This window comes from Lepidochelys olivacea (assembly GCF_965140295.1).
Source record: "Lepidochelys olivacea isolate rLepOli2 genome assembly, chromosome: 5".
NCBI classification, from domain to species: Eukaryota; Metazoa; Chordata; order Testudines; family Cheloniidae; genus Lepidochelys; species Lepidochelys olivacea.
Window position 1 is genome coordinate 124,860,143 of NC_140415.1, and position 12,470 is coordinate 124,872,612.

General features: G+C 46.2%; 2 protein-coding genes across 3 annotated transcripts in view; both read left to right on the forward strand.

Moving 5' to 3' along the window:
* Positions 1-8,073: 8,073 nt before the first annotated feature.
* On the forward strand, positions 8,074-9,137 carry OR13F1 (olfactory receptor family 13 subfamily F member 1; the record flags this gene model as incomplete). The annotated part of the gene is given in 7 exon segments (XM_084629605.1): positions 8,074-8,268; positions 8,270-8,330; positions 8,333-8,391; positions 8,395-8,422; positions 8,425-8,532; positions 8,535-8,647; positions 9,129-9,137. Coding segments are annotated over 7 exon segments (573 nt in total).
* Positions 9,138-9,494: 357 nt separating this feature from the next.
* LOC311521297 (stimulated by retinoic acid gene 6 protein-like) overlaps positions 9,495-12,470 on the forward strand; it is a 51,761-nt gene continuing 48,785 nt past the window's right edge. For both annotated transcript variants that reach the window (XM_084629581.1, XM_084629582.1), the window contains exon 1: positions 9,495-9,776. In XM_084629581.1, coding sequence (XP_084485707.1) covers positions 9,757-9,776 — 20 coding nt within the window. In that variant the 5' untranslated portion in view covers positions 9,495-9,756. The remainder of the gene's footprint in view (positions 9,777-12,470) is intronic.

Genomic DNA, 12,470 nt, shown 5'->3' on the forward strand with positions numbered 1-12,470 from the left:
CTGAGCTGAGAGAAACTGGGACTAGAAGGTGAAGTCATGTCTCAAGGAAACAGAGACACTTCCAGTTAGAAGCAGTAGTATTTGAGACCTAAGGCTATATTTTATACCCTTGGGTGTCTTTAGTTTACGCTCAATTGAGACTAAGGCTGGTGACAGTTGCAGGAATAGTAAGTCAGTAATACTAGCAGAGTAATACCACCTCAGGATTCAGGGAAAGATTTTCATGTCTGACAGGGTACTATGGGTAGAGAGCCAGGTCAGTCAACTGACATCGTGGCAATAGGCTGTCATAAATATAAAGGGAAGGGTAAACACCTTTAAAATCCCTCCTGGCCAGAGGAAAAACTCTTTCATCTGTAAAGGGTTAAGAAGCTAGGATAACCTCGCTGGCACCTGAACAAAATGACCAATGAGGAGACAAGATACTTTCAAAAGCTTGGGGGAGGGAGAAACAAAGCCTCTCTCGCTCTGTCTGTGTGATGCTTTTGCTGGGAACAGAATAGGAATGGAGTCTTGGAACTTAGTAAGTAATCTAGCTAGATATGCATTAGGTTCTGTTTTCTTTAAATGGCTAAGAAAATAAGCTGTGCTGAATGGAATGTAGCTTCCTGTTTTTGTGTCTTTTTGTAACTTAAGGTTTTGCCTAGAGGGATTCTCTATGTTTTGAATCTAATTACCCTGTAAGATATTTACCATCCTGATTTTACAGAGGTGATTCTTTTACTTTTTCTTCTATTAAAATTCTTCTTTTAAGAGTCTGATTGTTTTTTTCATTGTTCTTAAGATCCAAGCGTTTGCAAATTGGTGAGAATTTTTATCAAACCTTCCCCAGGAAAGGGGGTTAGGGTTTGGGAGGATTTTGGGGGGAAAGACGTTTCCAAACGGGCTCTTTCCCAGTTATGTATCTGTTAGACGTTTGGTGGTGGCAGCGATAAAGTACAAGGGCAAAAGGTAAAATGGTTTGTACCTTGGGGAAGTTTTAACTTAAGCTGGTAAAAGTAAGCTTAGGAGGTTTTCATGCAGGTCCCCACATCTGTACCCTAGAGTTCAGAGTGGGGAAGGAACCCTGACATAGGCCTTGGAAGAAAGTAGTAGCTTACAACCCACCAAACAGATGGTCAAGACCCAAGCTGACTCAACCCAGAAAGCGACAGGTACATTTCTGTACTGGCAGAAGCTCATGAGTGGTCACGTATGTGGCACTAGAAGAGAAACTCAACAAGCATCACTTTCTGTAGAACCTTGATGATGAGATTAAGGTTGAATTATGGGTCAGTGGTGAGGAGGAAGATGTAGCTGTACCTCCGCTTGCTCCAACAGGCATAAAAAAGGAGACCACTTACTCAGGTTTTTGACATATTATATGAGCCCTAGTCTTTGTCTGAATGCTGTAGTATTTATTTTGGGAGACAATGTTTAAATACAGACACTTCTGTGGCAATGACAGACTAGTGCTACATAAGACAGGGAAATCAGGCAAGTCTGTTGAACAATATTAAAACCTCAGGCTTACTTCCCTATCGTGCCAAGTCTGATGAGATTAGGAAATAGGTAGTGTCGCTGAGTAGGTACACCCCATCACAGGTAACTTGTTAGGATCTGTTGCTATAAGGGCTGATGAAACAGGACTAATATTGTTGAGTATTCTCTTTTGGAATGGCTCGTCTATCAAGATTTCCTCCTTTGGAAGTAAGCCAGCCATACTTCCCCACCTTGTTATAATTAACGACAACATCTGCCCTTAGGAGCTAAAACATCCCCCAAAGATAGTTAATTCAACTCCTGCTTCATTCCCTTTGTGAGTTAGGACCTTAAGACTGAACAAATGACTACGTTTTTCAGTTTACATAGAGCTGACATTTGACAAGTGATATTCTTTGCTGTGTTTAGTGACATGTTATACATCTAAAGACACTTTGCTACTCTACAAGACCTCCGCCTTCTGCTCTGCTTTGATCTCAGGCTGGCTCTAGTGCTGCTCTACAGAAGCCACTTCAGAACTAACCACCTTCTGTTTTGTGTCAGTTTCACCTTCTGCTCCATCTCAGGCTGACTCTGCTGCTTCTCTACAGAAGCCACTTCAGAACCATCCACCTTCCACTGAGCCTTGGCAGAGGGAGGGAGCTGTAGCCTGGCTTTGCTGCTTCTCTAAGGAAGCTGCTTTGGAGCCACCCACAGAGGTGTCAAATTTACCTGAGAGCAAACTGAACAAAGGTTAGGCCTACCCAACAGTTGTTGAGGTGTGACGTTCCCCTGGTGTTATCTGGACCGGTGATCTGCTAGGTCACTCCAATTCTCGACTCTTGGAGCCAGCCTTACCCTGCTCCGCTGTTCATGCACAGCCTCTAGCATGTAAGCTGCTCCCAGCGACATGAGTGAGCACTTTTGGCCAGCTGCCGCTTGGATTGTGCAACCGAATGACACTAGCTAATATCTCCAGTCCCAGACACAACCCTAGGAATCTCCATCTTGCAGTGTCCAATTCATCAGTTTAACAAAGAAATTGATATGCACCAGGCTTGTTATCCCAAGGGGAGTCTCTGACATGCTTCAAACCAAATGCACTGCTTCAGGTAGAATAAACAAACATTTATTAACCACAAAATATTGATTTTAAGTCAAAGCACAAGTCAGATTTGGTCAAATGAAATAAAAGTAAAACGCATTCTAAGGTGATCTTAACACTTTCAGTGCCCTTACAAACTAAGATGCTTCTCACCACAGGCTAGCTGGTTGCCCTTCAGGCTCTCCCCTTTGATCAGCACTTCAGTTGCTTGGTGGTGTCTGTAGATGGAGGTGGAAGAGAGAGAGCATGGCAAACATCTCTCCCTTTTATCATGTTCTTTCTTCCCTCTTGGCTGTGCCCCCCTTCAGAGTCAGGTGAGCATTACCTCATCGTAGTCCCAAACTGACCAAGGGAAGGGGGGTGACTCACTCAAGAGTCCAACAGATCCTTTGTTGCTGCCTAGGCCAGTGTCCTTTGTTTCTGTGAGGCTGGGCTGGGTTTGTTTCACATATGCCCTGATGAGGTGTGAACTGCCCCCTCTGCTCCTGGAGAGTTTTGCCTGCGCTTGTTTTAAGCCATGAGGACACATTTTCAGCCTCATAACTATACACATGAACCAAGGTCAAAGTAGTGGTAACTCCTGCTAGAGACAAGGACGATGCGTGAACTGCTGGCTGGGGGATGCTAGCCTCCAGCCCCACCCTTTCCACCCAAGGCCCCACCCCTTCCGCTCACCCCGGAACCCAGAGTCCCTCCAACGCCCCAGGCTGGCTAGTGCCTGCAGCCCCCCCCAGACCTGGAGCGCCGTGGGGGAAAGTGCATGGTGCTGCTTCAGCCCAGGGATGGCGGGTGGCATGGTCCCAGCCCCTGGAGCCCAGTGGCACTGCCAAAGCGGAGCCCTGGGGGCAGAGTGTGGGCGGGGCCATGCCTGGCTGTTTGGGGAGGCTCAGACTCTCCTACCCACTGCCCATGACTAGAGAGCATAATGGCCAGGAGTGGAGAGTCCAGCTAATCTCTATTCCTCACCCTGAACTCATCTCTGGAGTCCCTGCCTTTCCACTCATGCACATTTGGGGGCGTTATCAGCACTCTGAGCCGTTTCAGGCTTGTGCTGAAAAGTAAGCAAGAGAAAGTTATTCATCTTGTGCGATAACATAGGTTCTTCGAGATGTATATCCCTGTGGGTGTTCCACTTTAGGTATCCGTGCACCCTGGCGCTCGTAATTGGAGATTTGTGGTAGCAGTGCCTGGTTGGGTCGCACTTGTGTGGTCCCCATCTCACACAGCTTCGGGAGGTTATCTGGTGCTGTGCGACCAACCCCCCCGCCCCTTCCTTCTCTATTGCCGAGTATTATTGTGAAACTCCAAAGCAGAGGGGAGGAGGGAGGGTAATGGAATACCCACAGGGACACACATCTCAAAGAACCTATGTTACTGCACAAGGTGAGTAACTTTCTCTTCTTCTTCAAGTGATGTCCCTGTGGGTGCTTCATTTTAGGTGACTTCAGAGCAGTGCCTCCGGTGGAAGGAGGGGGCTTTCGAGTTGAAGTTGTGGTAAATGGCAGTACAGTGAGCCTGAATGAGGCATCAGATGTTGCATGTTGCTCTAATGCATAATGCTGCATAACTGTATGGGCTGAGGCCCAGGTTGCAGTCCTACAGATTTCAGTAATGGGAACATTGTTAAAGGAATGCTATGGAAGCCGATAAGGCTCTGGTGGAATGTGTCCAAATCCCTGCAGGGTCATGTTGATAGTAATACAGTTTGATGAAATATCAAATCCATTTGGATAGCCACTGTTTGGATATGGCGTTCCGTTTGGCTCATGCTGTGATTGAGACAAACAGCTTTGGGGACTTGTGAAATGATTTGTTCTATGTAAAAGGCTATTGCCCTGTGTACATCCAGAATATGTAGTGTGGACTGCTGTCTATCCTCATGGAGTTTGGGATAGAATGTCGGTAGGTGGATGGGTTGATTGAGGTGAAATACTGAGGGTTCGGACTCTTTATCTTTGAAAAAGATTGTGTGTGGTGGGTCTCCCAACTCTGCCACTCGTCCGGTGGATGTGTAATGGCCATGAGGAGCCCTACTTTCATGGAAAGGAGTAGTAGCAAACATGTCACCATGGGTTGAAATGGAGGACCGTTGAGGACCCAAAGGACTCTAGGCTGAGGTTCCATGGTGGAGTAGGATTCTGCACTTCCAGGTAGATGTTGGTAAGGCCTTTGAGGAAACGTTTGGTAAGTGGGTGGGCAAAGATTGATAATTCATCTACTTTGTAGTGAAACGCTGTGATAGCGGGGAGGTGTTCTCTTATTGAGCTCATGGAAAGGCCCCACTTTTTAAGTTCTAACAAGTAGTCTAATATTAGGGGTAAGGAGGCTGAGATTGATACAATCTGGTTTTGTTGGCACCAAGTATCTAATCGCCTCCATTTATGTAGGTATGTGTGGCGTGTTCTATGGCTATTTAACAAAATGTTTTGTACCTCTTTTGAGCATGTCATTTCAGATCCCCTAAGTCATGGAGTAAGCATGCTTTGAGATGGCATTTTTGGGGATTTGGGTGAAGGATCTGACCTGCATCCTGGGACAGGAGATGAGGCAGGAATGGATGTGTACGTGGTGGACTTCCACTTCCACAGCACTGCAGTGTTCCACTCCTTAGTTTTATAAACAAGAGCTAATAATTTTTTCTGAGTCAAATACTGGATGTTCTCTTTGGCATCAGGCGCTGGATCTTAGCAGGGTCATTCCAGTGATGTAATTGCAGGTGCCTCCCATTCTTTGCTTTTTCCCCAATCTCTGCACATAAAACATTAGAAAACTTTTCAAAGTTTAAAAATAGCTAATTTGGGTGGGAAAATTATATCTTAGGAACCCCTCATCAAATGTCCTCAAATTTGCCCCATACAGTCTACACTAGACCCCGAACTGGTGTGCTACTTTTCAAGCCAACAGGAGAATGTATGTGGATTTTAGAGTGGATGCAAAATTAGTTTGAAAAGAAACCCTGTCAACCTTAGTTAAAGAGCAGCTACAGCTATTATTTTAATACTGGTATTACAGAGAGAAATAGTCCGAGAGGAACAACAGCTGTTTGCCTCTCTCTTTTCTATGTAACTGAGATGTCCGCATGTGTCATGGGTTCAGGCCACAAGCCTGACTCCAAAACAGCATTAAGAATTTCCGTCAGAAAAGGAACTAGTAGCCATTGGAAATGTTTGTAGAAATCAGCAGAGAACCGACTCAGTCCAGGGAGTCTGCCAAAGGGAGCAGATGAACTGTGCTATGAACTCTCTCTATAGAAATAGACTCAGAAACAGTCTACGGGCTTAATCCTGCCAGGTGCTGGGCTCCTTCCGCTCCCACTGACTACATTGTGATATTCAGCACCTTGAAGGATGGAGCCCCAAGTGATTTTGGTCCTCAGAGATGAATTAGGGCCCCAACCCCATAAGTGACTTTGCATGGGCAGACTCCTCCCATGTCAGAACTGAGGTTTTAGTTACTGATATTGGCCAGGCACTCTTTGAGTCATGCTTCGCTTTAGAATCCTTGTGAGGAGTGAAGGGGTTCACAAATTTTCCCTGTTCTGCAGAAATTCCCATAGTGTTTAGGCTTTTAAACCAAGCTGGTCTTTTCTACCTTCTACATTTGGTTCTTCAGTTAGTGAGCCCTATTTTCTTGAAGGGCCAGTAATGCATCTGCCTCCCTTCCCTTCCCTTCTCAGATGTGTGCTTTTTCCAGGCAGACTAGTATTTACATTACCCTCAGGAACACACTATTTTTGGGTAAATCTTCAGAGCCCCAATTCTTTTGCCACGTGGCCCTAGAAAGGAGCCTTCATTCAGTATTAATCATGGTGAAAATTTATAATTAATTCTGTTTGGGATAGGGAGATCCAATGGCCTCTCAGCCCTAGTCCTGTTAAGGGCCAGATTATGATACCCTTACTCACAATGAGGAGCCCATTACTCTCTCAGAGCTCCCATTGACTTAAATGGAATGATTCATGGTACATGGTCCTCTTCAGAGGACGTGTGAGGTAATGTGGCATTCATTGCTGACCCAATCTGTTTGTAGGACATGCACGAGATCTTGCATGATGCCAGAGTCCTCCTGCGGATATTTAGTCAATGAGGGCCTGTCAGACCTGTGCTGGCATCATATAGTTAAGAGAGAGCTAGATGGTGCCTTCAGGCACAGCCCGGAACAGTGCGTGTTGCTGTTTTCCTCTCTGCTATACGGCGCACCGAGGCACTACTTAAGAGCTTTCAGGCTGGTCTTTACTAGGGCACAGTGGTGAATGAAAGTAACGGTGATGTTTTCTATACTCCCTGTTAGAGCAATACAGCATCCAGGCTCACCTGCCATTTGACAAATGAATAAACCAAAGTTTGGACACCTCCAAGAACAGCCACCAGAGCTGATGAAGCTGCCTGGAGAATAAACAATGTGGCTCACTGTATTGTGGTTGCTTTTAATGCACTTAATCACGTGTGCCATTTCTCTCTAAAAAGGTCTGGTTTGTTCTGGGCTTCTCTGACTTTTGGATGGCCTGTGATATCACCCTCTGAGATATCGCCCTCATTATCACTCCTTGCTTCTGCTGCACAGGCTCCAGCATATCAATCGGCCAGGGACATTGCCACATCTGTCAGCTCTTTCTGAGCCCAGCAGATTTGTGAGCACAGACTTTATTACCTTTCTGCCTCCTTCCAGGGTTGTGCCCAACTCAGCCACTATTTCTCCTGGCTCATTTCAGAGTCATCATAAGCAAAATACTGAGGCCAAGACGGAAGTCCTCCCCCTGAGAGGCTGGTAAGCCACTCTGCCATTTTCACAGTGCTGGTGGAGACCCATGGTGACAGAAACAGTCTCTAATGAGCCACTGGGCACAGTAAAAACTCCCTAAATGATCATCAGCTGCATAAAGCTCCCACCTGCTACCTCCACTCAGGGCCAGAGCCAACTGGCTGGCTGGGTGTCCATCATAGGGAGCTAACCCCCGCTCCCTTGATGGGGGGTGAAAATTGCTCTCCGGGCTCCTTGCCTTTGTTGTAGCAGTGTTGATTCTTGTAGTGGTTTAGGTAAATGGTACATTCATGGATAGTTATGAGCGAAGGGCAATATAGACACAATGAGCATGTGATGATCATTGCACTAGTTATGACTGATTCATGCATTCACACCTGTGTGTAGTTTTCTCCTCCGTACCTGAGACACCTGTAAGTGTAATTCACATTGACTCAGTGCAAGTCTTTGTTTCACTCTGGTGACTGGTCCACATACACACTCTATGACTCTGCTTAGCTCATGTGGTCAAGGTCCATGGCTTTAACTCAAGAGGTCCCAGGTTTGATCGCTATTTGTGCCTGTTATACAGCACTGTAATACAAACATCTGTATTAACTGCCAGGATGTTAGTTTACTCCACAGATGGTGTTCCCCTGCATTCATGTTCTCTTTGCTTTCAGCAGGGTTTGTACTTTCTTTTTACAATCTCACCAGAGAATTACAGCTCCAGCATGGGATATAGACTGGGAAGGAAGAACCACAGCATGGTCACAACGTTCATTCTTCTGGGTCTTTCCGATCAGCCCGAACGGCAGCAGCTCCTCTTTGTGGTGTTTTCCCTAATCTACACAGCAACTCTGTTTGGAAACCTCACTATAATTACATTGTCCTCCATGGATTCTCGCCTGCACATCCCCAGGTTCTTTTTCCTCAGCAATCTGTCCTTTTTGAACATCTCCTGTGGTCCCCACATCTGCTGTGGTCCCCAAAATGCTGAGTAACATGCTAGCAAACAACAAGAGCATTCCTATGAGCTGTGTGCAGCACAGGGATATATGACTGTGTTCCTGGGGGCTGCCGAGTAATTCCTGCTCACAGTGATGGCTTTCGGCACGACGTAGCCATATGCAATCTGCTGCGATATCGCACTGTCGTGAACAGGAGAATGTGCATCAACGTAGCAGTGGTGTCCTGGGCAATCAGCTGCCTGCCCTTCCTCTCACCACGCTGTGGCCAGCCCAGTGTGGCCCCAACGTCATCAACCATTTCTTCTGTGGAACCCCGTCATTGGGTGAGCTGTCATGTAAGGACACCTCCAGGCACAAAACCCTGATGCTCGTGAGGGGTGTTTTCACATTGATGGTCCCTCTCTTCCTATTTCTGTTCACATCCTGGTGGCCATGCTGGAAAACACCTCCACTGCGAGTGGCAGTGGAAGGTAAATTTATGCCACTTAGTATGCTACATTGCCTAGTGTTATGTGATCGTTCAATGTGGGCTTGCAAAACGGTGATGAAAAATTACCAGGCCAGGCACAGAATCCACTCATCCATCTTTCTTCAGAGGATGAGGAGACCAAAAATGCTCGTGGTATTTATTGACCTGGGTAAGTGACAGTGTCAGATTTTTCAAAGAAGATGCAATCACAGAATCAAAGAAATGTCAGGCTGGAAGGGACCTTGACGAGTAATCAAGTCCAACCCCCTGCAGAGTGGCAGGATCCAATAAGCCTAGGCCACCCTGGACATGTTTGCCCAGTGTGTTTTTCAAAACCTCCAATCATGGGGTTTCCACAACCTCCCTTGGAAACCTATTCCAGAGCTTGTGAAGCCATATCCAAGCTCATACACCTACAAGGTGCTCAAGAGCTGGATATTGGGTTTCCTGGCTTAGAAGGATTTCAAATCTCACTTGTAATGGTCCTGAATTAATGTAACATGCACATAGAATCATAGAATATCAGGGTTGGAAGGGACCTCAGGAGGTCACCTAGTCCAACCCCCTGCTCAAAGCAGGACAAATCCTCAACTAAATCCCACATGCATTTTTATAAGGATGAGCGCAGACAGTATAGTTAAAACTGGATTCATTTCCCAGTGAGAAGCCTGGACAAAAACTAACCAATCAGTCTCTGCTTCCAGGACAGCTGGGAGAAAGCAACTAACTTACTGGCCAGTAAATCAGGACGAGGTCACTTCCCTTCCTTTAGAGTTACCCTGGAGTCAGTGTCTGACAGGATGTTTGCTTTCCTGCTGAGCGGAGCTGGGGAGGAGTAGTGCGGCAAGGTGCCTATTGTGCCCAATGCAGGCTGAGAGGATTGCAGCACAGCAGCCAGGAAGTGTGTCCACCAAGTCTCTGACACCTACTGCTGCTGAGTCATTGCTCACGTCTGCACCCAGCAGCACAGTCCATTTGCTCCTCGTAGAGCTCTCTGCTGCACAGCCAAGATGCCCTCTGCAGAGGCATGGTAAGTGTAAGCAGTAAAGCTGGGAGGATGGGCTTGGCTTTGGTGGGTTAAAGTGCAGTTGCCCAGCTCCTGGGTCCACAAGGGCAGATTTTATACGGTACTTTCAACAGGTCATGCAAACGAGAGGTGTGTGGTCTGCAGAATCTAGTTTCTTTTTCTATCTGGGTCACCGGCTCCTGCGATCCCGAGGCCTGCATTAATGAGGAACTAAAAGAAAATAAACCACAACTAGAGCAAGGAGCAAAAGGAGAGACACAGCAGCGGGCCTAGTTCTGAGTTCACACTGCTTTTACCCAGTATAACTGCACTGGCTTCCATGAGGCACTCCTGATGCCTCCTGTGTGAGAAGAGAATCAGTACCAGTGTCGACAATGGAGGTAAAACACTCACTGGGACTGGCTGCACTGCTTCCTGCTGTATCTGGGTTCTGCAGCAAAATGCACTCTCAGCCAAATCCCTCCCACATGGACACAGGCAGAGGCCTGTTAATCATTTCTGCCAGTGCTGCACTTGAAAGCCCTGGTCTAATAGATACCATCACAATCTGTAGAGATCCATTCTTTCTTCTGGGTATTTTTTCAGTAAATGTGCTACAGTTATTGGTAGTTTGTATTTGCCTTGATTTTGCAATAAGTGTTAAATTTGTATAAAATCAGTACATTCGATAATAATCTGGCAAATAGTGATGCATGAAAATTATCCCACAGTGCTATAAAAACAGTGAAAAATGACTACACAGCAAAGTCATTGCTACTGTTCTAGGACAGTACATGAAATTCTTGAACACCCATAACATTTTCATAAAACATGCTCATATCTAGCTGAACCATAAGTCATGGACTTCTTGCAGGAACCACAGAGTATAATTTTCTGGCCTGTGGGAGCCCAGAATAGCCGTTTCTGTTCTTAGAATCTATAAGTTAAAGGAGCATCCAGTACAAACTATACATTACTGTCTCAATAACAGTCCTAATCAACAGAACAAAGCACTTACAGGAATATTACAAGCTCTTTGCATGGTGAAAGAAATCAAAGGACATTCTTTTCATTTGCCAACCTATACTCTTTTCCCAACATAGTCTCAGTGCACTGTCTCCCTAAGAGTAGAATGAGGTACTAGGTCCCCCGGTTAACCTGTCCCACAGAGGAAGGTGCTTAGGGATTTAGAAGGTCAGTATTACTCTTTCTACCTGTAACTCTAAAGCCATTCAGGTGAAGATACAAACTAGAAGGAAGTGTTGATGTAAAGGCCAGTCGTGATCAAACACAAAGTGCCAGGTCCCACTGAGCAGAGTTGATAAGATTAGGATTCCCTAAGCAGGACCTTTGCCTTTCTCTTGATTGCACTGTGCAGATGTTTAACCAGAGGGGGAAGTTTTCCATTTGTTGTTTATCGATGAGATATGATGCTGTACAATGGACTCCTGTGTGTGGTATAAGCACAGTATTTTCTGAAGACAATGCTAGATTTGTAACCTACCTGTCCAACACAGAACCAGAAATCCCCCCTCACCAGGATTCAAACTCACCACATTTCTGGAGGCAAAACCGTTCCCACTTCTCACTTGGAAAGTCAGTGTAACAGGGCTAAAGATCCCAGCCCTCCATGAGCACAGCTTAGCAGTTCAGTTTGTTTCCACAGCTCAGAGACCAGCTTACCAGTGAGAGAGCTGTGAACGTGAAGAGCATTCTGGGTACTGCCATGCAAATGAACGCACTGCCTCAAGATTTCCATAGGAAAGGGGCCTTAGTGGTCTAAACTCCAGGGACAGATCCCAGCAAGGTTGACTTATCCCTTAATCCTCCCAAGGCAGATAAAATGCATGCCATACAGTGAGCTCTTGGGATGTTTCAGATGACAACTTAATAATGATTTAGTTGGGGTTGGTCATTCTTTGAGCAGGGGGTTGGACTAGATGTCCTCCTGAGGTCCCTTCCAACCCTGAGATTCTATGATTCCTACCTAGGGAGGTTGTGGAATCGCCATCCTTAGAGGTTTTTAAGGCTTGGCTTGACAAAGCCCTGGCTGGGATGATTTAGTTGGGGTTGGTCCTGCTTTGAGCAGAGGTTGAACTAGATGACCTCCTGAGGTCCCTTCCAACCCTGAGATTCTATGATTCTATGAAGGTCCTGTGCTGTGTGGACACTAAAGCTCTCATCATGACACCCTTTGCAAGTGCAGAGGCTTTTCCCAGGGTCCTTGCCCAAAATGTTATCGTCTTGAAGCCTGATTCTGAGCTCACCCTTGATACACTCTTGTATCTCCGCAACTTCTGATTCTTGTCTGGAGTGAGTGAGATCAGAATCAGAGCCCACTCCGTCCTCACACAGTGCAGCCTACTTCACATCAGTTAGCTGCTGCTCTCAACCTCTCAGAGATGGCTGCATTTCACTGGTGGTGAATACTGTGTATGTAGCTTGTGAAGGGCTTTGGGACCTATCAGCATGGAAGGTGCTATGCAGATGTAAAATACTGGTACAAATTCTGTTTCCAGTTATACTGGAGTGAAACCCATTGTCTTCAAAGGAAGCTACACCCGTGCAATTGAAAGGAAATGTGGCCCATTGGGCCAGCTCCTCAGCTGAATAAATCAACTAAGCTCCCTTGATGTCAGTGTGAATCCTCCATATTACAGCAGCTTTCTGTGCCAGGCCTCACTGCAATGACACAGAAGACAACAGTCACTCTGCTGT